Source organism: Notothenia rossii, assembly GCF_949606895.1.
Source record: "Notothenia rossii genome assembly, chromosome: 6".
Lineage (NCBI taxonomy): Eukaryota > Metazoa > Chordata > Actinopteri > Perciformes > Nototheniidae > Notothenia > Notothenia rossii.
The window spans coordinates 9624987-9649613 of NC_136909.1; the positions used below are offsets into that span (position 1 = coordinate 9624987).

General features: G+C 41.2%; 4 protein-coding genes across 7 annotated transcripts in view; 2 read left to right on the forward strand and 2 right to left on the reverse strand.

Annotated features, from left to right (window-relative positions):
• Positions 1–10107, reverse strand: part of adgrv1 (adhesion G protein-coupled receptor V1) — a 156241-nt gene extending 146134 nt beyond the window's left edge. The window contains exons 1-2 of one of the 2 annotated variants that reach the window (XM_079686151.1): positions 10005–10107; positions 8714–9012 (exon numbers count right to left, since the gene is read on the reverse strand). The gene's annotated coding sequence lies outside the window, so the exon portion shown is untranslated. Of the gene's footprint in view, positions 1–8713; positions 9073–10004 lie in introns of those variants that run through there. The other variant, XM_079686150.1, reaches the window with a different exon arrangement.
• A 130-nt stretch (positions 10108–10237) lies between these two features.
• lysmd3 (LysM, putative peptidoglycan-binding, domain containing 3) lies at positions 10238–14632 on the forward strand. 2 transcript variants are annotated; one of them, XM_079686153.1, is made up of 3 exons: positions 10238–10340; positions 12518–12795; positions 12987–14632. In XM_079686153.1, exons 2-3 carry the CDS (start codon positions 12529–12531, stop codon positions 13683–13685), a joined length of 966 nt encoding a protein of 321 aa, XP_079542279.1. In that variant the 5' UTR covers positions 10238–10340; positions 12518–12528; the 3' UTR covers positions 13686–14632. The 2 variants fall into 2 exon arrangements, with proteins under 2 accessions (XP_079542279.1, XP_079542278.1); XM_079686152.1 differs by having other exon boundaries at positions 10255–10410.
• Positions 14357–20205, reverse strand: polr3g (polymerase (RNA) III (DNA directed) polypeptide G). Of its 2 annotated transcripts, none has more exons than XM_079686156.1 (8): positions 20090–20205; positions 19076–19204; positions 17905–18034; positions 16071–16136; positions 15938–15994; positions 15782–15846; positions 15010–15135; positions 14357–14912 (listed from the first exon to the last, which is right to left on the reverse strand). In XM_079686156.1, exons 2-8 carry the CDS (start codon positions 19184–19186, stop codon positions 14820–14822), a joined length of 648 nt encoding a protein of 215 aa, XP_079542282.1. In that variant the 5' UTR covers positions 19187–19204; positions 20090–20205; the 3' UTR covers positions 14357–14819. The 2 variants fall into 2 exon arrangements, with proteins under 2 accessions (XP_079542282.1, XP_079542281.1); XM_079686155.1 differs by lacking the exon at positions 20090–20205 and adding an exon at positions 19392–19704.
• Positions 19782–24402, forward strand: mblac2 (metallo-beta-lactamase domain containing 2). The gene is made up of 3 exons (XM_079686154.1): positions 19782–20371; positions 22802–23016; positions 23744–24402. Exons 1-3 carry the CDS (start codon positions 19930–19932, stop codon positions 23915–23917), a joined length of 831 nt encoding a protein of 276 aa, XP_079542280.1. The 5' UTR covers positions 19782–19929; the 3' UTR covers positions 23918–24402.
• Positions 24403–24627: the final 225 nt, after the last annotated feature.

Consider the following 24627-nt stretch of genomic DNA (forward strand, 5'->3'; position numbering starts at 1 on the left):
GAGAATCCCAAGGTAAAGTACCAGCCTCTATAATCATAGGGAATGACTTTCACTGAGAATACTCCATATGGAAGCTTTAAAAGAGGAAAGCAATACTCTTACTTCCTTTCTGGTAGCGGGCGTGTGGGATAACGGTCTGGAGAGTTTTAATCAAGGGCTTTCCCATGAGGCACCCCTTGCTTGAGGCTTCCCTGGTACTGAGACGCCCTTGGTGAAAGGCTTGTGGTTATATCTGGCAGTCAGTGACACACACACACACACACACACACACACACACACACACACACACACACACACACACACACACACACACACACACACACACACACACACACACACACACACACACACACCACACACCCACACACCCACACACACACACACACACACACACACACACACACACACACACACACACACCAAGTGATCTCCAGTTGTCTGATACTGGGAGGCCTGCAGTGGGATCTCATTCATCAATCTTACAGCTCTGGTCGGTGATCTGGAGTCAGTCTGGCCACAAAAAGCAACTGCTCTGTCATTAACATCAACTAATATAACAGTGTTCCTGGAACGCTTGCGTGTTTCCTCAGGACAAATTCACACTAAAAAACCAAGCAGTATGACGGATACTGAGAGAGAAACAGAAAAGTAAACAGCAACACAGAACCAGATGGTGTGGTAGAAAACACACAGAAAGTGTTGATGATATGCCACCGTATATCAATCTTATGTATAATGTATGGGATGACTGCTGAGCCAAATCTTTGGGGATATTAAAACTGGGAAAATGGAAGTGCCTTGTGGTCGGAAGCCTGGGTTATTAGTATCCAGAGGGCACACTTAATATTAAAAATTCCTAATATAGGCAGGGGGAAGCAGGGTTTATCTTTGCAAGAAAAGAGGTTTATTTAATACCTTAGACACAAATCAAATTAAAACCAAATAACAATGGAGCAGTACCATTTAAAGGTCACCTACTGTATTACGCAAAATCCTCTTCTTCATGTCTTCTCTACATAAACATGTGTCCCCTCTGTGTAAAGAGATTCTGAAAGGGCTCAGGAAAAAAAATGATCTCTCTTTTTGTCCTGATCCATTTATATAAAAACCTGCCTGAAAATGAGCTGATCAGATTTTGGCCACTTTATGATGTCATAACGATTTTTTGGCTTCGTAACCATTCGCCCCTTGGGGGTGCGCCAGGCCTCAGATGATTTGAGGCCAAATATCACATTTAGACTTCTTTTTTACTTTCTTTTTTTTTTTACATATAATTGTAATGCAATACATGATTGTCGCTAAAAGCCTTGTCTCTACATTACAATAAAATATATATTTTAATTGATTAATTAATTTTAATAAAAATTCAAGTTAGTAGCTAATAAAGGCATAAAAAGACAGAAATGTATAATTCTTTCTTTAATAGAAATGTTTCTTCTGCCCGTAAAGTGTCCAAACCAGGCTTTTCTGGATAAGCGCATTTTTAAAACATAGTCATTGTCCATGCCGGTTTCAGTTGGATTATTTGTCACAGTTGCTCCGATCAGATCGGTCTCCTCCATTTTGTAGATTATTTACGACTTTTGAATCCACATAAACACATCGGCAAAATCCGGCTTACTTTGAGCATGTGTTTCAAACAGTTCAATCCCTTTGTGAATTGTTTCCACTTCCGCCGTCCTTTAATTTCTTCATACAGCGGGAATCCAAATGAATTAATCCTGAGTCCAATAACCATCAAAGTCACTCCAATAGTGCTCCTTAATTACGCTTTCATCCTCCTTTAACAAAATACTTCACATTCATGCAGTTTCTGACAGTAGTTGTAGCATTTTTGAGACTTTGAAACTTTAATTACCGCTGTTGTGCCCCCCCCCCCCCTTGGGGTGGCTCTTGGGAAAAAAGGTTGGGAACCCCTGCCCTAGAGCACCATTGTGTTCTTTCTAACCAAATCTCTCTCAGAGGGGCGTGGGGAGGGGCTCCTTATTTTCATCTAAAGTAACAGACAGAGAATCAGCACTTTTGAAACAGGGCTGAAACAGAGGGGATTATGCTGCAATGATCTGTTTGGTGTTTCAGCCAATCAGAGACATGTTCTGTATATATCTGAGACCTATAATATATTGATGAAAAACAGTATAATAGGGGACCTTTAATGCATACAACCTATATGTTTCTAGTTTCATAGAAAGACTGCTGTATTAGAAAATATGTCTCTGCTCTGTTCATTTGATTGTTTTCTGTTTGAGCTGCACAGTGTGTGTCGGGCCACACAAACCACCCACCGTCCGTTCTCAGCCCGACGAGGCCGCGGCTGCCATACCCGGTCAACTCATGAGCCCATAATTGCACTTCACGTGTAGTTTCTCCCTCTGGTATTTTTAGATCAGTGAATGTTCTCGCCATACAGAGAAGTTGGGGGGAAGAAATTAAGAAACTTAATAAGCGAGTAGGGCTAAAACATACATCATTAAATCTGACAAAAACTCTGTGTTACTCGCTTATTTTGGAGAGCAATCCCCCGAAACAGAATTCTATTTATTTTGAGGACCAAAACAGAAAACCTACCATTAGTCCGACAAGAAGGGGAGAAAGAAGATGGCAGTGGGGGTGAATTGCAGCCAAATTATGCCATTCCGCGTACGGGGGTCTAGAAAACACTTGAATGAATACCTCTCTAAAGAACAAATATGCATGAGGTCAGCCCTGCAGCTATTGTCAGACGATACTTTTCAACCAGGCATTTCTCCTTCAGGGGCAAGAGGCTGCCAATCAAGTGTGCATTTTGCTGTGAAAAGGAAACAGAGAGAGGGAGAGTTCCTCCGAGGCATTGTCCACACGGCCGTGGTCGGCTGCTCTTAAGTTGAGCCAATGGCATCTTGCATCCCTAACTAAAAACAAGACTTTTTTTCTTCTTCAGCGGGGCTATAGAAGAAATACAGAAAGAGGAAAGTAGTTCCAATTGAGTAGCAACCAGTGCGTGAACAATTTGGAGAGTTCCAGTTGGAGCGTTGGCTGACTGATTAGCCTGTATGACACACAGTGATGGAGGCACACAGAAAAGCACTTTCAGGGGATTAAACAAGGTTGTGCCCTCCACAGCCTAGCAGACCAAAGGGGCCAAATTAGAAAGGGAATTACTTCATTGCATGTAACTGGTTGGGCCTGGATGAAATGCTAATTGTATTTCAAAAGAGTTCCCAAAACCGAGAGGCAAACCAGAACGGGGCGGTGTTTTCATTGGAGAAGAAGCGGGAATTTACGATTCACTGACCAGAGAATACATTTTAAGTAGCAGGCTTTTGTTCGCTCATGCTCCTTTTTGTGTTTTGTGTGCATGTCTAAAATTGCCACAGTCCTCTTTTTCTTTTGTTTCTCCCACGTTTTGGCAAGCTGGCCAACTCCGAACCATCCTTTTCAGAAGCACTCCTTTTCTCACCGCTCTAGTCTATCACTCCTGAACAAGGACACGCACAACACACACATTTTCGGTACAGTAGGTGTGGGAGACCCGCTTTCAGGCATTCAACAACTAAAGTGGCAGATGGCAGGACTGAGGAGGAAGCAAATCACTGAACAAGTGCGGTCAACACACCCTGATGGTCATACAGAAAATAGTACGGAAAACTGTTGTGCTGCATATTGGTTTGATTGAGCTGGTCAATACGATGGTGGTACTTACACAAACTAGACATGCATGTTTGCTGTCATACACTCACACAGATATTCATATATTATCTTGCATTGAATGACATTTATATCTAATCTAAAATAAATCCCTTTCTACTGCGTCAAATAATAAAGACTTCAGGATGCCTTTTCTATGTGTCATCGAGTTATCCTGATCTTATGAGATTCACAAAGCTATAATCTATAATGAAAGGCTTCCAGAGAAAGTGGATAAATACATCTTTTACAACAATAAACACACCCCACCACCTCTCCGACATGCTCTGATCTACCACCCCCACCTACTCGAGGAATTCCTTTGCCCTGACCAACTACAGTACAATGAGGGGAGTGAGAGATAAACAGAGAAAGACAAGGAAAGAAAGGAAGGAAAGAAAGAGGGGCTGGTGTAAGGCGGACAGGGCAGATAAGGGGGGGTGGGGGCGCAGAGGAGTGTGTGTGTCTGGATGGAATAATAAGCTAGGCTAAATAAGGTTGAAGGGTAATGGAGAGAACTAAGGCAAGATTGATCTAAGAGTCAGTGACCTCCATCAACAGGTTTTTACACAGGCTGACAACTCTCTCTGAAACACACACACACAAACACACACACACACACACACACACACACACACACACACACACACACACACACACACACACACACACACACACACACACACACACACACACACACACACACACACACACACACACACACACACACACACACACACACACACACACACACACACACACACACCAGCGAGAGGCAATGGTGGTATTTACAAAAAAGGAGGGGTTTCAGGATGGATAGCCATGATTTCCTTCTAGCCGAACACAAAGTGTGACCCACTCAACCTGACCTGTCTAAAAGGACAGGAAGCAGGGGCCACCATGGGATGTGTTCCACGTGTCGTCCCCCTAAAACATATTGGTTAGGTGTAGAACCCATGGGGATTAATGTCCGAGAAGAGGGACTCATGTGGGGGTCTGTATGTTTAAATAATGGGATCAGTGGAGAGAAACCAAAGAGTGTTTTCATTCATCAAATAAGGCTGCGGGGCAGGTTTATTGCTTCGGGATGATAAGTCATTCAATGATCAAAAACAAAAGAAAAATAATTCCTGCTTTCAACCGACCTTGGGACTTAATTTAATTTGTACAGAGTCTAGCCAAGCTAATGTGAGCCAGAGAAAACAGACTTGTTCTCTTCTATGTTTTGACACTTGATGTTGCTCGGTGTGGTTCCTGATTTTCCATCCAGTTTGCAAGTTGACCTAAAACAAAGCAGCTTTAGTTTAACTGGATTTAAATGCAATTACAATGTAATGTAGTGCACATTCAATCAAATGGATGTTTTGACTGTTATAGATGAATTAAAATATCTCTGCTGTTCCTTTCAGTGATCATTGTTCAACATAATGGAGGAACTGCTCATGCATTATACTGCGCGCAGCGGGGAGAGTCCGGCAGAATATGAGGCCACCGGCTTCTCTAACATCACAAGAGGTCAGAGTGCGACTTAAATACTCGAGTGGAGATGCTGGGCAGCTGTGGGAGGGCATCTCATCGCCTCAACAAGATATAACAATAAGTGTGTGTGTGTGCATGTATACATGTGTGTGTACAATCATGAGAGTTGACAGCGGGGTCATGGCCGAGGGTTTGCTGCGGGGGCCGAACTCTCACACTCTCGTCGGGGACAATGTGCGGGGAATCAGAGCCGCTGAGGGAGACCGCAGGATTGTTGGACATCGCTGACGGCACACCCCTCTCCTGTCTCTCCAATCCAAGGACAACAGCTACTAAAATATAATACTGTCTCCTGTGCGTCGATTGATTTCTGAAAACAAAGGTTTGAAATCGCAAAGAACATTATAAAAGACGTATTTATAGCTTGGATTTGTTCCAGGCACTAAATCTACTGTATCAAGGATTTGAGATATTAGGGCAGATACACAACAGGAGGATGTGTTTTATATGTCTTTGGGGAGCAACCTGGATGTGCATTAGAAATTAGCTGATGCAACAGGAGCTTCGATTCGAGTCGGAGCACTTAAATGAATTATTTAATTATATGAGAGTGCCATCATCGTTAAATCTGAGAAAATGATTCCTTACCTGCTTATAACTTCAAAACTGTTGTGCAATACCAATGCTGCTCATGTGCAATTGTGTAGAGTTTAGCATCTGAATTAGACTTTATTCCTGATGCTGCAACCTTTTAAAAAAAGAAGATTGCGTGAATTTTTTCCACCTTTTTGATTTTATGAACATATCTCTGAATATATATTTTTTAGCAATACTTATTATATTTGCCTTTTTATCTGCACAGTCCCCTTTGCAGTCACACTGTTTTACTATTTTTCATATAGTGGGACAAATTAAAGATCTGATTTCTACCAAAAAACGTAATCAACAGCTTAGAAAAACGTTGAATAAAAATAAAAATAAAAAGGCTATATGTGCAAGTGCAAACATGTATTGTGTCCCAGCTTGCATAATGTTCCTTTATGGGCTCTTTCTTTCTGTTCTAAACATATTGGGTATGATGTCTCTCTAGGTATAGAGAGTTTATAGTAACTGGATTGTTTTTTCTATATAATATTTAATGTAAAGATTTGTACATATGTTCAATTTTGTGTAGCATCTTGGAGCTAAAACTTAGTGGTTGCAAAATGGCATGCATAAATGTACGCCTAGGGATCTATTACTCAAAATGTTGTTTAGGTGTTCCAAATCCTATGCAGGGTGCAAAGTATTTGTTGAAGTGGCCAAATGGCTTATAAATATTCAAATTGTACCACCCTCTCCAAAGATTCCCATTGTGTTTGCAGATGGTGAGGGGTGCAAATCTCCCATCCACTGGCACACTTCACCAACATTCGGCTGGGGAACGGCGCTAATGTTGTACCCTGGCTGAGGTTCATAAACCCAAATGAGCATGGAGTGAGCGCAGTCAGCCCCCAGCACAGAGTGAGGCAGCTTTAGAGGATACATCTGTTTTGCACCAAAGGATTTGCTCTACTGCATGGTACATCTAAGGGGAAATGGTCATTTGAGGGAGTAGTGGGAACGTAGGTGCAACATTGTATCCTCTCAAGGTGTGGAAATGAAAACCAGATCATAACTAATAAGAGGTGTACTGTATAGTGTGTAGGTCTGTTGGTTTTCTCATCTCACATCATACAAAATGTAAACGCAGAATACTCACTGAGGGATACACAAGAAAAACCTTTTTACATTGTGTTTACCTCTAATCAAATGTTTCTCCACAGTTATTTATGTTATTTTTAAGAGGATATGGTAAGCAACAGAAAACATGTAAGAAAGCAACCAAAGAAGTTATGTTCCAACAGCGCAGATATGTCTGATGAATATCCAGTGAGTATCTACAAGGCCATTCAATTGAAGTATATAAATGTCCTTCATTCAACAGATAAAGACATTCTTAACAGCTATTGCCCCTAACAGTGATCCATGGTGCACAGATGAGCGTTGGTGGGCACAGCCTGTTGCCGGGCGGTTTAATGTATGTAGAGTTGTGCCTTCATCTTCTATTCCCCTCTATCCCCACACACTGGGAACGCGAGCCCTTCTCTTCCCCAGCTAACATCAATCTCAGCACATCAGCCATGTGCAACACTTCAGCACCTTTCATCAATGAACAGGCTCCGTTTATGGCACTGTCCCCCTTTTGTGCCGTGCAACCATTAGGGGGGTGAGACAGAAGGAGAGAGAGGCAGGCAGTAAAACAGTTTCCGCCCAGTGAATCACATTCAGACCCTCACACAGGCGACTGGGGGCTGACCCCTGCCAGGCGATGACATAAACACTGACAAACAAAGGACCTGAGCTCCGAGTGTGGATCTTATAGAACCTACATCTACAAGAACGCACCAACAGAGGGTGACCCGTGGGTTTGGCATGATGGAAATAGACATTGTAGGTGGGAGAAAACTGAAAATGTAAAAATGTAAGGCAGATTTAGCTGTTTCTATCCAAACAAAAGGGGCACGACTGTCCAACAGATTGAACAATGTCACCCTTCCATACAAAGATACATGCAAGAAACAGTGTGGAGTGAGGGCTGGCACTGAGGAAGAGCAGGTGTAAGTGCTGAATGGATACAGAAGCAGCTCCCTCCCTTCCTCCCCAGTGAGAAAAAAGGATTTAACTCTGCTGGGGCTCCACAGAGGAGGCAACAAAAGAGATTTGCAAGAGACGCACCAAGATGACATCATGTCAAATCAATTAAGATATAAGGTGGACATATTTAATTATTCAAGGACTGACAAATTGTGTAAAATATCAAGCTTGCACATCTTTACGCAAAGACGCAGCAGCACAATGAGGCTCAACTCGTTGGTTTAACGGAAACAGCACATGTGCGCAACTTTATATGTGCCAAGATTACTTGTGGCCAGAGTAAGCCTATAGATTAGCCATCGGGGCCAATATGAGAGGGTCTCCAGCTCACCATGTGTGGCAGTTGTTGTTTTATTTCCGAGGGAGAGAGAAACCCCACACAAAGCGCAGTAATCACACTGGAGATCCTGGAAGTAACCATGGAAGCATTTGTCTTCTCCTCAATGGGCTGCCCGGCCATTCATTTACTGATCGCGCTGAATCAATATTTAGGCTTTTCAATTTTATTAGCTGCTCCGAGGGGGATTCCTGGCACGATGCGAAAAGAAATTAGCAGTGGCCAAATACTTTTAATCGTTTTCTTATAGTGTTATACAATATGTCTGCTTGAGCTGTCTGGCATAATTGATGAGGAGTATCGCTACTCATGTGTTTGCTTTATTCTCAAAGCTATTAATCTAACGCCTGGAGACACCAATCATTACTGACTAAATAAATCTGTTTTGTCTCATAACCATGTGTCACAAAGCATGCTCATCTAGCTCGCAAGTGTTTCTGTGAAATTACCCAGCAAAGTTTTACTCATCGCCACATTTGTATTATTAACCGGCACTCACAATGACAAAGAGAAGCATTTCAAAAAAGCAAAATAAGATGAATAATTCCCACTTACCTGACACCTTGCTTGGATTCCTAGTCCAAAATTAAACACTATAATGTTATTGTTGAGGGTAACATCGATGAGTCCTCTTCTTCTCAAACAGCAGACAATAACAATCTCATGTTGTAGTGTTTCCTAAAAAAACTACTGATCTCGGTGTTTCACTTCAGCAGCTCTAACGCGTGTGTATGTCATCTAACGGGACCGGGAGAAATAACGGAGACGGAGCGGTTCCCCGGTGCGTTCAGGACCTTTTCCTCTCTCTACACACACATCACGGTCCTACTGCAGCCATGTGAGAGCTACTGCTACTGTACACACACAGAGACACACACACACACACACACAGTTCCAACACAAAGATTAGTTTGCAGCTTCTCAGTGACTCGTCTCCCAGTCTCTGCGTAATGAGACAAGATGTATTAATCCCATTTGTCTCTGTGGAGCTCAGTGAGGTGGAGGACAGCGCCACCCTGTGTCCAGGACAGCCGTCTGCTCTCTTTTGTTGTCACTTCCCTTTGGAAAATGGCCTACTTCTGTATAACTAATTTAAAATCGATCAAAGTTAGATAGCCCGAAACACAAGTAGTTTTACGCGAAATGGCTCCTGCATCTTTGCCCGAAAATGTTGTAACATTGTTGATTTATAATAAGTAATATTATACAGTAATATTACATACTTTTTTTTAGCATATGTTGTGTTGTTTGTTTATTATATTATAACTTAGTACTTTTTTAACGCATTTAAGATAACACTTAGCTGTCTGTGGCTCTTTCCTGCTGTAACGCTGCAAATTTCCCCTCTGTGGTAGTAATAAAGGTATTCTGATTCTGATATTGTTGTTCTATTGATGATATAGCCTACTGTTAGCGTTTTTTATTTTGTATTCTTATTTGTGCTTGTGTGAACTCTTTCACGTTGGTCTTGCAACACAATCTTGCAACATTTTATTTATACTCTCTTTCTTCTTGCATTTTTTTTATTATTGCTTTATGACATATATATATATATATATGATTTAAGTTGCATTGTTGGAGGAGCCTCTGTAGCTACTGTGCATATGACAATAAAGCCTTTGAATCTTGAATCTTGCCAGTCATATCCTGTATTTCAATATTCCTGTTGCTGCTTAACACCTGCATTTCCCTACATAGAGATCAATACGGTTTCTTCTTTATCTTGATCATATCTTAAACATGTAGGCTACTCGATAAAGAGGACTGCAGTGTTTTAAATATACTTTAAATTACACTTGTGTTTAGGCCATTTGTTAGTTAGACTAGATGAAATAACCATGCATACCTTATTCTACTGGATTGAGGCTTTGATTTAACATGACATTTCATATTGAGTAAAAAAGAAGCACTCAGCTGATAGTAAAACGACAGCACAAGTCTTGGGGGGGAATACGCGATCCTGACTTCAATCCAAAATTGTTGGACCTGTTATGGTTTCCTCGCGGCTAAGGTATCCAGCAACTAGTAGCTTGCCATTTAGCGCCATCTCTCGATTAAAAGTAAGGACGTCCTCTCAGTGGTTACGCCATTACGTCATTACGTAAACATTCTGTGGACGTGGCGTAAATTGAACAGTAACAACTCAACGGTAGCTAGCTAGCAGTTAGGACGGTATGCAAAGGTGAGACCAAAGAGAAGGGAAGTATGGATATAATCCAGGTCAACTGAATGATTGCTGTTCATCTTTTCAGGTAAAGATTATTGTTGGAGACTTACTCCAAATATATAATTCACCAACTGTGACAACGGACTGATAGAAAGGGCCATACGTTTCTAATCACAATGCACAGGGCGATGCTACTTAGCACTAGCCTAGCCTGTGTAAAGGGTTCATACTTTGCTAACTTTTCAGCAACCTGACAGTTATTTAACACGTTATTTGCCGGAGTAAACGTGTTATCTAGTTATTCCTGCTGGAGAACTATATCTCCTATACTTCTGTGGGGTGAGAGACTGAGGAGTAGTATTAGCTATTTTTCATTTCCACTTTGTTATTTAAATAGTTTCTAACCTCTGGTCTTAGTCACATCAGCCTTGCAAGCTTAGCTTTTAACGACACCCCTGCGTGCTTCTAAACAAAAATAATTGCAGTTGTACATATATAGACAACATGTATGATTGTTAGCTGCTCAGCAGAGGTGGAAGAAGTATTCAATAACTGCACTTAAGTGAGAATAGAAATGCCAAAGAGCAGGAACACTGCTCTTTGTAAAAGTCCTGTATTGAACATGTTACTGAAGTAAAAGTACGAATGTGTTGGCATCAAAATATCCTTAAAGTAAAAGCGTTCATTATTCAGATCGGTCCATTTAATTTATATCTTCCAAGTAACCAAAGCTACAACATAAATGTAGTGGAGTAAAAATACTGATTAGTAGTGGAGTGGAGCTCAGGTAAAGTACAAGTACCCCAAATTGTACTTAAAGGTGGGGTAGGTAAGTTTCAGAAACCGGCTCGAGATACACTTTTTGTTATATTCCATGGAATGCTCTTAACATCCCGATAGCAATTAATATCTTAAGTGCTTTGACAAAAAATCCATAAAAAATGTCATCTGTGGAACCAGTAATACTGGAAAAACTACAACCAATGGATTGCCGCCCTGTCTGTCAGCCTTCCATCTCGTGCTTGGGCGTGCATTGCAGCAGTACTTCAATGACTCGCCAGCAACAGGCGACCACTTTCACCATGGCAGAGTTAGGTTCAACATCGTCTACTGGTCGCAAAAGAAAAAATGTAACGGAGCAAATTAAGAACAAAAAGAAAGTGGAAACTAGGAGAAGTCAAACCAGAGTCAATATCGGAGTTGCTTTGGCTGTGTAGTATTGCTAACCTAGATGTGTTTAGCTTTGCCTGATATGTAACGTTACTGCAGCCTGCTCTCGCGGAGGAGGTGCTCTGTAAGGAAGTCTGAAGGAAGGGGCGGATTCTTTTTGGCTGTGTACTTTCCAATTTTAGTGCACTCGAGCCGGTTTCTGAAACTTACCTACCCCACCTTTAAGTACAGTACTTGAGTAAATGTACTTAGTTACTTAACACAACTGCTGCTAATTTAGCCAGGAATATGACATTTGGTTTAAAATGCTTTGCTCATAGCAGTTGCATCACAACTGCAATAGGGGAACAGTTAGGTAACACTATTTCAGAAGATATCACATTAGCTACTGAGCTTCCTATGATCGTAATTAGAAATGTTTCTAAGACAGAGGACATTGAAATTCTAGACTAGAGTATTCAACATACTGCCTACCACTTATCAAACTAACAGAGCACCAATCTTATCTAGTCTAGCTGTAGCTTGGATGTCCTGGACTGTCAGAGAGATGGACTTTAGTCTCTTGTTTGCAGAACAACTTTAGGAAAGTATCATTGCTGTGGTGAACTTCTGCTTGACTCAGTCATTGGCTGGCTTCACAGAACAAAATAATACTTTGATAAATGTACGGTTTGATTGGTTATAGTTGTTTGTCTGAAACAGTGAAGGTAAGGACTCACATTCATTATTGCAATAGTACACAGAGATCCTTAATAAGACGCCCACTGGTGGTAACTTGATCTAGTCACACAAGTTGACAATGACATCAGTCACATGCATGTATGGAAAATGTTTTAATGTTCCTCCTGTCAAGCTGTCAGTTGTCCAATTGTGCCCCACTTTAACATTACAATAATCTCCTCGTCTTAGCTTAAGTTAAACACACTGTTTAAATAAGCGTTTAATCTGACTCAAGGAAGTAAGGATGTTTGCCTTAGTTTCACATTTGTGACTCAATCCTGTCTCTTCTCTTCTCGATACAGTGTGGAAAAAAATGTCCGGTATAAGCCAGCACTATGGATTCCAGTCCGCCACCATGGTGCAGCCGGCCAATGGCGGTCACTCCTACCTGTTTGGAAACAATGGCTCAGAGAATGACTTGTCAGAAGAGGATGGGGAGAGCTATGAGCTGCGGCCCCGTGGCAGAGAGAGGCTGCGGAGGAGCACCTCCAGAGAGAGGATGGACGATATCATCTACCTGACCAAAGACATCCAGGAGGGGGACACGCTGAACAGCATCGCCCTGCAGTACCACTGCTCAGTAAGTTTGTCACATGGAAAAGATGATCAACTCTGTTAGTTTGGCCTAGCCTTACTTTGATTTAATACGTTTTGTATTTTCTTGTATTTAATACCTGGTTTGTTATTCTCTAGAGATTAGAATATTCAGACACATAGCCATTTTGTTTTGTAAACCGAATTGTCAATGGATATTTGTACTGTGTTTCTCAGGTGGCTGAAATAAAGCGTGCTAACAACCTCCTGACGGAGCAGCACTTCTTTGCCCTGCGCTCAGTCAAGATCCCTGTGAGGCGCTTCAGTGTCCTCACTGAGACGCACAGCACTGCGCCTCTCAAGTCTGCCTCCCCCTCGGGCTCTAGGCACCTGGCCCAGATCTCACCCATAACCTCCCTCCCCTCGGAATCCTCCTCAGACTCTTCCTCCTCCACGGACAGCATAGAAGGGTTCCTCCTGGAGAAGGACAAGGACATCGAGCGTCTGGTGAAGTCCACGGGTCCGTCTCGGAGCAGCCTGAATGAGGTTGTTTCCTCCTTAACGCTACAGCAGCCACTACTAGCAGAGGGGGAGTACAAACCGGTGCAGAGGAAGGACCCTTATTACGGGGCAGACTGGGGCATGAGATGGTGGACGGCTGTGGCCATCATGCTGGTGGTTGGCATCGTCACACCTGTGTTTTATCTGCTGTACTACGAGGTTCTCATGAAAGCTGAAGTCAGCCATCACGGCATTCCTACAGCGGCTCATGGCGACGGGCCTCACGGACATCCAGACGGCAACCATTTAAACATTCCTGCAGGAGGAGACCACCACGCTGTGGAACATGCTGGGAATGTTTTGAATGGAGATTCAGAGGGAGCGGGTGGAGGTAAAGCAGGAGACGGTGAACATGGAGGACTTGAGAAAACATAACAAGGGATTACAACTTTTCATAGAAGACACATGCCAACTCTAATAAAACCGGGTGGATGATCCCCTTGTGTCGTTTTTAAAGACCTAATGCAATCTGTCTGACGTGGACAGTCTCTTTATAGTGCCGAAAGTCTTTTTTTATAGGGTTGAAAGACATTCCTTGTGTCTGTCAATATACAGATGTGCTTTTTGAAAAGGAATATCAACGGCCTACAGAAAACAAATGTTATGATTGGCTGAAAAGGGATACATTTCAGAGTTTATATCAGGATACCCAATAGATTTCAGGTTATCAAAAATGTTGGGTTGGTGCATTTGCTGGACTCAAAATGTAAGAATCTGTGATATTTTTGTTATCTGTATTATCCATAAGCTACCCTCAAACTATATGAAAAACAAACACAGCAGCACTTCCCAATTTCTGTTTAAACAGGGATGGAAAATAATCTTTAATTCTCCAGATTTCATTTAAATGCTGTTTTTAATCAGTTTGATTTAAATGTATTTCTTGCCATGTATGATTGTGTGTTGTGTCTGGCTGCTGCCATTGAGTTTAATATGTGCTAATTTATTTTAAAAAATGTAGTGCATTAGCCTTTACTTACAATATCAGTATTGGAAGGTACTAGTTAAAATATTTTCTGAATTTACATTCAAGTTGCTTGAATTTATTTTGTTAGCTTGCAGGGAGAAATGCATTTTTTTCCATTTAAAAACCTCGGAGAGCATGGTGAGGAGAATGGGAAATGCACATTATTCCCACAGTGACTCAAACTTGTAATTATTTGAGATGTTAGACTTTGTTATATAGCCCTTTTTATTTGATCCACTTGATACTTTATGAAAAAGCATTACATGTTGTCGACAGTATGTGCCTTTCAACCTGTGGAAGTGTGCCACAGGCTGGGAAATAAATACATCTATTTTGAATAAATTATTGCAGCACATCGTTTGGCATTTCTTATTTACACAAGTCAAAGAAAAGCTTGTCGCTCAGGATCACACAGAATAAAGGAAAAAAACATATCACTCTGCTACACATTGTTCCCAACTTATGTACAATATTTAACGAAGAAACAATCACTGAATGATTGTTTACTTGAACCCAGTCTTCGTGGTTGAGTCACACTTCTTTCAGTATGTTCCCTCGCCATCAACGTTATCATCACTGCCGGCACCACCGAAATCTTCGCCATTATCAAAATAGCTGTCAATGTAGTCGTTTTCCTAAAGGGGAACAAAGGAAACATTAAGTCTCCTTACATCCACCAGACATTTGGATTCAACACATTTGCTAGTGTCAGGTTATTGTTTGTTGCATCACCTCTTCAACATCTTCTTCATCATATTCTTCCGCTTCAATTTCTTCCTCCTCTCCCTCATTCACTTTTTTCTTCTCGGTCTCATCATCCGATTTCTCAGGGTTCCCGTCATCTTTCTTTTCCAGTTCCTGAAATATTGACGACAACATTAAATTATTTATGGAAAAACATTTGCAAGCTCAGAAGTGCATCAGCTCCACTTGAGGCATACATAAATAGGTACTTTATAAATCAAGAAATCATCCAACCCAGTCTCGCGGCATTTCATGTTATAGTTACGAAATTAATTGAATGTATTGATTCTTGTTCACCAACACGATTTTAAAAGCAATGTATTTCTATTGGTAGTATGTTTCGTGCCTTCACCACGTCTTTTTGTCCGGTCGGGTCTTGGAAGACCGGAAGCTGTGTGGTTCATAAAAACATTCTCTTACTCAATATCTTACCCTAAGCCAAACCCCTTTTTACATTTTTTTTTTTTATAATGTCTGAGTTTTTTTGCCGTCCACAAGGAAAATGCCTCAGAATACTGAAATCTGTATTTTTTGTCATCTTTTTTTCCTTCTAATTTGTTATTATTTGGTGCAGGCTCGAAACATACTACCAATAGAAATACATTGCTTCTAAAATCGTTCTGTGTGACACGAAAAAAATGGCGAAACCGTGTTGGTGAACTCGAATCAATATAACACGAAATGCAGTGAGACTGTTGGAACAGCAGTACATGTTATATTTGGCTTTGAAAACTGAACAAACAAGTGAAAAGAAACGTACATCTAATTTTGTCAGCATGGCCTCCGTTTCTTTGCGGGAAATCTTCACAGCTTTCTTCTTTTTGACTGTTGGATTAAGGCGTTATGTTGTTACTGTTATAACCATCAAATGGAATCTCACATATCACAAATCTTACATATAATGTATTTTATTTACCTGGTTTAACAACTTTTTTCTTTTGTGGCATCAATTCTTTTGGGAGGAGGCTCCAGTCTAAAATGTCAAAGAGAGTATTAATAATATATTTTTGAATTTGCTATGATCACATGACAATGTATTGCGCATGTACCTGGAGTCCAGTTGGCATCATCTAACTGGCTTTGCTTCAGGTATCTCTCCGTGTATCGCTCCACTTCTGTTGTATGTAAACAAGAGACATGTCTTCAGTACACTCTTAAACAACAACTCTCACACTCAGCAGTTTATCACAACCATGATGGATTGCATCAACACAAACCACTGTGCTACTCCTGAGCAACAATATCTCATAGTTGGATTAAAAGGTCAGCAATTGTCGTCTCCATAAATATACATACAATTCAATTAGTGCCAAAATAAAAGTGATTTTAACCTGATCAATCCTAGTCCATTGTGATTAAAGTGACATTATTCTGTGATTACAAAGCACGTGATGCATCTGACAACATTTAGACAAGAAAATCTGAAAACGTCATTATATTTTGGATATATTTAGCTCATTGCTTACCTTTGCTGGACTATGGTGATTTGATCTATATGAATGCACCTGCCCATTGCCTGATCAAGTTAGATGCCGCCTATCACAGTGCACCAAGATGTGTTACTAACTGTAAAGTATTAACTCATCACTGTACCCTGTATGCCAGGGCAGGTTTGCCTTCACTTACTGTACGGAGGCTCAGTCACTGGTACATGTTCATCTACAAAGCCATGTTAGGTAAACTACCATCTTACATCTGCTCTCTGATCACACGGCGAATTGAAAGTAGCTATTGCCTCCGAGATCTCATGCTGTGGTTTTGTTAAATGTGCCAAGTGCTAGGACTGTCTTAGGGACGAAAGCTTTTAGGTGTGCAGCTCCTCTAACTTGGAACAGTCTGCAAAAAGAATGGAAACTGTTTGGTTCCACTACATATTTTTAAAGCTTGGATAGATGCTATGCAATCTGATACTGTTGGTACCTGTAAATGTCGTTAGGTATGTACATTGTAAATCCCTGTATCTATGTTCAGGGGCGGTTCTAGGGGGGGGCCAGTGAAAAAAATGTAAAATGTATGATTTATTACACGATTTATTGAATGACAGAATAGGCGGAACTAACGTTATTCGTCATTCTAGTCGGACCCATTAGAGCGGTGCACTCACTTTCACTGTCCGGCTGAAGCGCGCGAAAAACAAACACTTTTCATCTCGGATCATCAGAGGCTGTTGCATCCAAGAAAGACTGATTGAAACCTACGTTTCGAGAGACTACCACGATAATTGAAGGTGAGTTAAACTATTGTATCTGTGTAATTGTAGATGTAAAGTAGAGATGTAACTGTTCATTGCTTTTATTTTTATATAAATATGATATGGTGTTAGTGCAAAAATTGTACTATAACTTAAGCTGAAGCTAACAGTAATAACTATAAGATATATCTGAAATAAATAAGTGTACTGAAACAAATACCAATAACTGTATTTCATTGATTTATTATGCGCAATTACTTCATACTGTCTAGTTCTCTTTTTCGTCCTGCATTTATTGTGCCCCCCTCAGAAAATAACCGGCCCCCCCAGTCAAATTGGTATAGAACCGCCACTGTCTATGTTGTATGATGTCCTTTTAGTTTTTCTTCATGTACTTGCAGCAGGTCTTCCTTCCCTGGTTGAATAAAGGTTTGAATCAGCTGACTAAGGGAGCTCATGAAGGCCCTATCAGCATAGATCATATACACCGTATTAAAGCCAACCGGATGAGCAGCAGCTGCAACTCAATATTCTGCAAAATATCTTCCTCTGTCTCTCCTTTTCCCAGATATAACCCTAATGAAATGTCTCAGTTCCTAAGTGCTGCATTATCTTCCCTCACAGCAGCCAATTGTCTTGCCATAGCATTACTAACAGCCTTCAGGTCTCTAATGCACTGCTCTCCTCCTCACCTGCTTTATTGGCATGACACTTGATGTTGTGAGGTAGCCGTTGCATCGTTCCCCTCATTTCCTGTTTCAAAGCCAGCATGTAGTCCTCTTCCTCACCAGCTTTCAGCGGAACCGGCTTAAAGTCTGTGTTCTGGGAGGGAGATAATAGCTATTAAGAATGACAGTAAGGTTACTTTTCACAGGTAAATGTGTTGCCTAAAGTACACTATTTAGCTGATGTGGCAGCATGAAGGATATGTTTCTATGTATGCAGCTTCAGTGTTACCTTCTATTCTTATTTACCAGACTTTATTTTAAGGGAATATCTTAGCAATAAATATATTACACTAAGGTGCTTTATGGTAAAAGGTGCCACATTGGTCCTGCATTGATCTGAAAAAGATGACATTTGAAATGCAGCATTAGCTGAATTCCACCCTGCCAAGTAATGGTGCAAAGGGCTTTTGGTATAAATGAGCAAAAGCTAGCTCAAAATTGAAATAAAAACAAGAAAATGATGCTCACTATCTCCTGAGTTGTTCACTATACTGCAAGACACACGCATAAAGAACACTATTTTTTTCTGGTGGTTTGGGGATATATACCACCAAAATCAAATGGTCATGATTAGTCTCTTTGAGCAAGATATACACAAATCTGTCATGTTTTGTGTGCTGGTTGTACATGCATAGAGCATTTATGCATTATTTACAGAATGTTTGAGTTAAAGGAGTTAGTTAGGACCATAAAAATAAGCTATGCCCGCCACTATAGATTTATATTGGTTGCATCATGCAAAAAATAACATTAGCATCCTAGAGCAACTCATACAGAATATTGTCTATTCGAACATTAGCATGACAACAAACTTTACTTTAGTTTTGTACATACAAATATAAGATTGTTTTCTAATAGATCATAATGGAAGCTATGTTTTCTGGGAAGTCTACTCTCTAAATCTCATGCACAAGTCTTTCTGATTTGTCCACAAATACCTTGAATTACATCATCCCTGAAAAGTTCTGCCATACAACACTTTGAGGTTTAATAGGTGAATTTGATATAGTGCAATGTGATATGTCATCCAGGGATCTCTGCATGTCTGTGTTGTGTGTGTGTGTGTGTGTGTGTGTGTGTGTGTGTGTGTGTGTGTGTGTGTGTGTGTGTGTGTGTGTGTGTGTGTGGTACTTACTGGAAACAGCGGCATGGGCCCCACCCTGGAATCTGGCATGCTACCCCTGCCGATGCCAAGAGCCTCGATGTTAAATGTAAAGGCCCCCACTCCACGACCCTTGCCTGCCATGGCTGTACTCCTCTGTTCCTACAACACAGAAGCCACATGCCTTTAGTCAACGTCACTGTCAAACACGTGTGGACGCAACAACTTCATGTAACGTTAACACAGCTTTAACGCATTTTGCCTGACTTTGCCTACTATGAGGCGATGGTCGGCATTGAAATAGTACACTGAAGACACATTGAGTCGTACAATAAGTGGTTATACTCACTATGGGACTGTTTGTAAATTTCTCCTAATGTGGAGACGTATCTCAGTGGATTTTTGGTGGCATTTAGCCTTTTAGCCTGTACTAACTCTCCATGGTTTCACTTATGCAGTTTACTTGTCAATACCATTCAGCTCCTCCGGTGTATCTATGGTTCGGCACTAAAAATAACTCCTTAAATTCACTGAATGTATAGTTAAACTTAATAAAGATGCGGCTTTCTACATGCAACGTGGAAACCTGTGCAATGTGCATGGACTACACTCAGCGTATGCGTAAATGTGGCTTTTAGTCGCCCCGCCCCGTGTGACGTGAAATAAGAAGGGGCTTGGGTTCAGCCAATAGAGTAGCGCGCTTTATGTTGCCGTCATTAATCTGGTTGTCCAGTGAGAACGTTCTCTTCCTGCAAGGGTGTGTCCGCGGCCACCATCACATTAACCTCAATGAAAACACATCACCTCTCGTTTACACCTCTCCGCCGCAAAATCACCTGACAGCACAACACCCGCAGCAGGTTACGTCGACCAGTGCATGAACTGGGATGTCTGCAGCCGACTGGTACGCTCACAAATCGCTGGGAGACGGGCTCTTCTGGATCCAGGAGCGATTCTACCAGTCGGAAAATCGGGCCAACATCTGGCTGCTGCGCGGCTCGCACCAGGACGTTGTGATAGACACTGGGCTGGGCTTGAGGAGCTTACCTGACTACATCGACGGCGAGGGGCTGCTGGGCGAAGGCCCGCAGAGGAAGAACCCGCTGCTGGCCATCGCCACCCACGCGCACTTCGACCATTCGGGGGGTCTGCATCAGTTCCAGCAGGTGGGCGTCCACAGCGCCGAGGTCGATGCCGTGGCTAACGGAGACAACTTCGAGACGGCCACCTGGCTCAGCGACAGAGAGATAGCCGAGGCTCCCAGTCCGGGATGGAGGGCACGGAACTACAAAGTGAAGGCTGTGCAGCCCACACACATCCTGCAGGAGGGTAGGTAGGAGATGCAAGCTTGGCACCTATTGTTTACTGCAAGGGAATGGACCTGTAATCAAAGGCTAAAGGTCATAATGTCTTATCGCATTTGCTTAGGGATAAGCATCGAGGTCGATACCATTAGGCGAGATTTAATGGGTACGCCTGGACTTCAGTAGCTGCTCTGCACATTATGCTCCATACAGAACCCTATTTATCCACTCACGGGAGGATTACACCGCACAATGCATTTGGCAGAACATCAAAAATGACTTGCTAAATGAATGCAGACATGTATTTTTGCACATTCATGCATACATCAAAAGTAGAGGAACCATATCAGTTGTGGAGTATTGCTAACAACATTTTGCATCAGTGTCATAAAGGATGGTGCACAATGCTTATTTGTATTTGCTTAGGCAGGAGTGCAATATGAGTTGAGATGTAACACTTATCCAGGTGGTAATTGCTTGTATACAGAATCCAACTGTGTTGATAGTTATGTGACAAGAAGAAAAGTGTTTGTTTTTTTGGCAGCTGCTTTGCTCATTCTTTTTCTGTCAGTGCAGAGCAGCTCTATTTTAAGCTTCTGACTCTGTTTTTTCCAAGAAAGAAAGAAGAAGAGAATGCAGAGATGCGCCATGTTCATGGAAAGCATCCCACTCAGTATTAATAACACCCCAGCATTGATTGATGCATAACCCACTGTGTTGTTTGCCGATATAAACCACAACACCTATAGATAAAACTCACATTCTGGCAAATGTCTCTGAAATGTAACATTAATTGCATCATAAATGCTGCATGAAGCCTATATTACTAAGGATTTGTTTGTGTAGTGTATGCACAGTCAGTCAATGCACCGACTTGTTCTGCTGTGTCAGAGCCACTGCTGCAGTGCAGATGGATATCTCATAGCCTGGTATTTCAGTTTCACCTTTCTATAAGACTGTGCAACTTCTAAACTACTAAATCAATGAGTTACTGAATGTCCTGAATTGCACAACATGCTGATATGTGGCAACAAACACAAACAGAACCCTGGCTTGTTTCCAGTCAGCCAAATTGTGAGGAACATCAGGTTTGGATACACGCTTAGCAGTGGCGGAGCCAGGACATTTTCAGTGGGGTGGCCAGGATGGAACCAGTGATCATTTTGGGGTGGCATTGAAATCACTATGAACATAAACATACATCTCACTAGAAAATAAGGGGCTATTTAAGGCACCTACAACACACCTCTACATTATTTGGGATCAAGTGGTGGAATAGATCAAATAATATTCAGTATATCTAACAATTTATTTCGTATTCCCGCAGGCAAAGTATCAACGAAGCTTACATTATACAAATGTAGTGCAATATACAGACTGTTTAGCTTATGGTGATCAGCAGCACTATGAGCTCATTCTCTCAGTGTATCATCAGGAATACAGAGACACACACACATCATTTAAATAAGAGTTGTTTAATTAAATGATTGGTTAAGAATAAACATCTTAAAGTAAATAACAATAAACAATAGCCCTTAACCCTGTAAGGCCCCCGGTTGTAATTTTACAACATTACTTTAAGCTATCCTAAAAAAGTCAGTAAATGTTTTGTTTTTTTAAAGACCACATTTACATATAAGGTCCTTTTGTTCAGCCTCACAATGCTATTGAATAGTAAATGTGTGTATAGGTCCTGCCCTCTGGCCATACACGCCAGGGATTTTGGGCCCCATGAAAATATATCACATTGGGTCCCACCACCAGGCCCAGGCCACGCCAACCAAGCACAATGCTGTAACCACACCTCCAGAACCCAACCGACTCATTTATGCTTTAAATAACTCTACCTGTACAGGCTTCCATCTTTCTTATAGTCCAATACTAACTGCACAATATTTACTGACACTGAGCTGTGAAAATATAACACTGTGCAGACGTGCACCATTCTGCTGCAGTAGAATTCACTATTTGATATAAGACTAACATTCCTGACAATACAGTAGATCTCAATAGTCATCTTTTATGGTGTAAATGCATTTTTAATAATAACATTTTTTAATGGAACATTCTCAACACGAATGCATAAATCTAAATAAATATAACTTAAATATGTGGGAAAACACTGTGTTTGAAATGTGTAATTGAAATGAGCTTTTGGAAGAAAATAAGTTAAATGAATTGTAAGTTTAGTGAGTACTTTACATTATCGATATAACGTCCAATAATGTTAATTCTTGATCAATGATGAAAGGTTACTTAAACATTTTTTTTTTAATGTTCTAAAATAGTTTGGGCCCCTTGGTGAGGGTGTTTGGGGTGGCCAGGATTCAGCTGGGGGTGGCCACGGCCACCCCCAGCCACCCCCCAGCTCTGCCACTGCGCTTAGCAGTGGGATGCGATTGTGTTAGTGTCTTTAAATTATTTTGTAAACAACTCTCCTTCTCTGTCTTTCTAGGTGATGTCATTAACCTGGGCGACAGACAGCTGAACGTGCTCCACATGCCCGGCCACTCGCGGGGCAGCATCTGCCTCCACGACCGGGACAATAAGATGCTCTTCAGTGGAGATGTAGTGTATGACGGCGCCATGATTGACTGGCTGCCCTACAGCCACGTCAGTGACTACATCAGCAGCTGTGAGCGTCTGGTGGGGCTGGTGGACAGCGAACAGGTGACACTCAAACACAGCTGAGGGCAGAAAGACTGTATCTGCTACTTCAGCTCATAGTGCCATAATGAGTTTCATTGTCGAGTGAACTGGTTATCTTTGTTTGAAAAAAGGCTGAAAAGCGTTCATTAGTATTTGCCAAAGAGGAAAGATTAAATCATCAAGTTTATTTTAGTTTTCACAAAGCAAATATATTTTGAGTATGTGACTGAGGAGTACATAAACCAGAACATATTTACATTTTACAAGCTGGATTCAAACTTTTGTTTAAATGTTTTATTTAAAAACTACTCTAACTAATACATTGATAAGCAACATGGTTAATTTAAATCTGAAAACGTATTGATGAGTCTTATAGCTCTACTTTGATCCATAAAGTATCTAATCCAATTGTCCAAATATTGTATTATTTTCCTATTATGAACATGTCATGGTCCTCTTATGTAAGTACATTTTAGGGTTATTTGTTTTCACTAACTACCCTCTGTATTAACGAGATTCCATACTTTATGTACAACCTACATTTTTCCAGAAACTGTTTATTAAAATAGGAAATATAATTATTAAGTATTTTGCGTGTTAATCCTCAATCAAGATTTACCAGCATTTGTGAAGGAGCTGCAGATACAGAATTCAGATCCATTCAGAACCCAGAGAAATGACACTGCTTATGACTTGTGTGCTGCACATCCTTTTATAAGTGTTTAACAACTGGCCGTTCATTTCACAGGTGGACCAAGTCCTCCCAGGACACTACAACACCTTCGGTGCGAAGCGGCTGCACCGGATAGCATCGTCATACATCAGCAGAGCTGGCACGTGCCCTGCAAAGTTCTCCACGTTCGCCTGGGGAACTCTGGCTGGGGTGGCGCTGCGGGCGTTTAACCCTCGCTGTGCCTGCTGAGGAGAGAGGACCATGGAGTGTGAGGAAGCACAAGTGCACAAAGAAAGATATTTAAATATGAAGGGCACCCTCATTTATCTGTATCTCGATGTATCATTGTTCATTTACTTATGTAATCCAACGTATATCATTGAATTGCCAAACTTTGTGTTAAATGCCCTGTTTGGGTTACATAAGTCAATAATCAGCATCATAGCATACAATATAAAGTATATTATGTGATTCTGTTCTATACTAATCGATATGTATTTGTTAATATGGTTTTTTATACTTTGAGCATTTCAATTATTAATAGCACAACAATGGTAAAACTCTGCACTGCGAACAGGAAGCAGAGTCAGTATGGCCATAGTATCTCTCTATGCATTTCAAATGCTCAGTGAAGACTCGCTGTCGACTACCTCGAATGTTTGTAACAGTGCTTTGTACTATTGACAGATATAAGGCTTTGGTGTATAAACAATGAGAATAAAGCCTCTGTTCTACCTGCCTTTCTTTTTGAATCTACAAGACAACTGCACATGGTGTTTTATCTGTCGCCTTTAGAAGGGTTCTCCTTGGGGATTATTTGGTGGAAGGAGAAAAACAACAACACATTTTGATAGAATATGATCCATCACCTGCCCGACGTGCAGAGCTCTAAAGAGGCCTTGTGCTTTTTGGAGTTTTCACTTTCCTGTAGTGTGTTCTATAGGTTTTTATGCATGTAA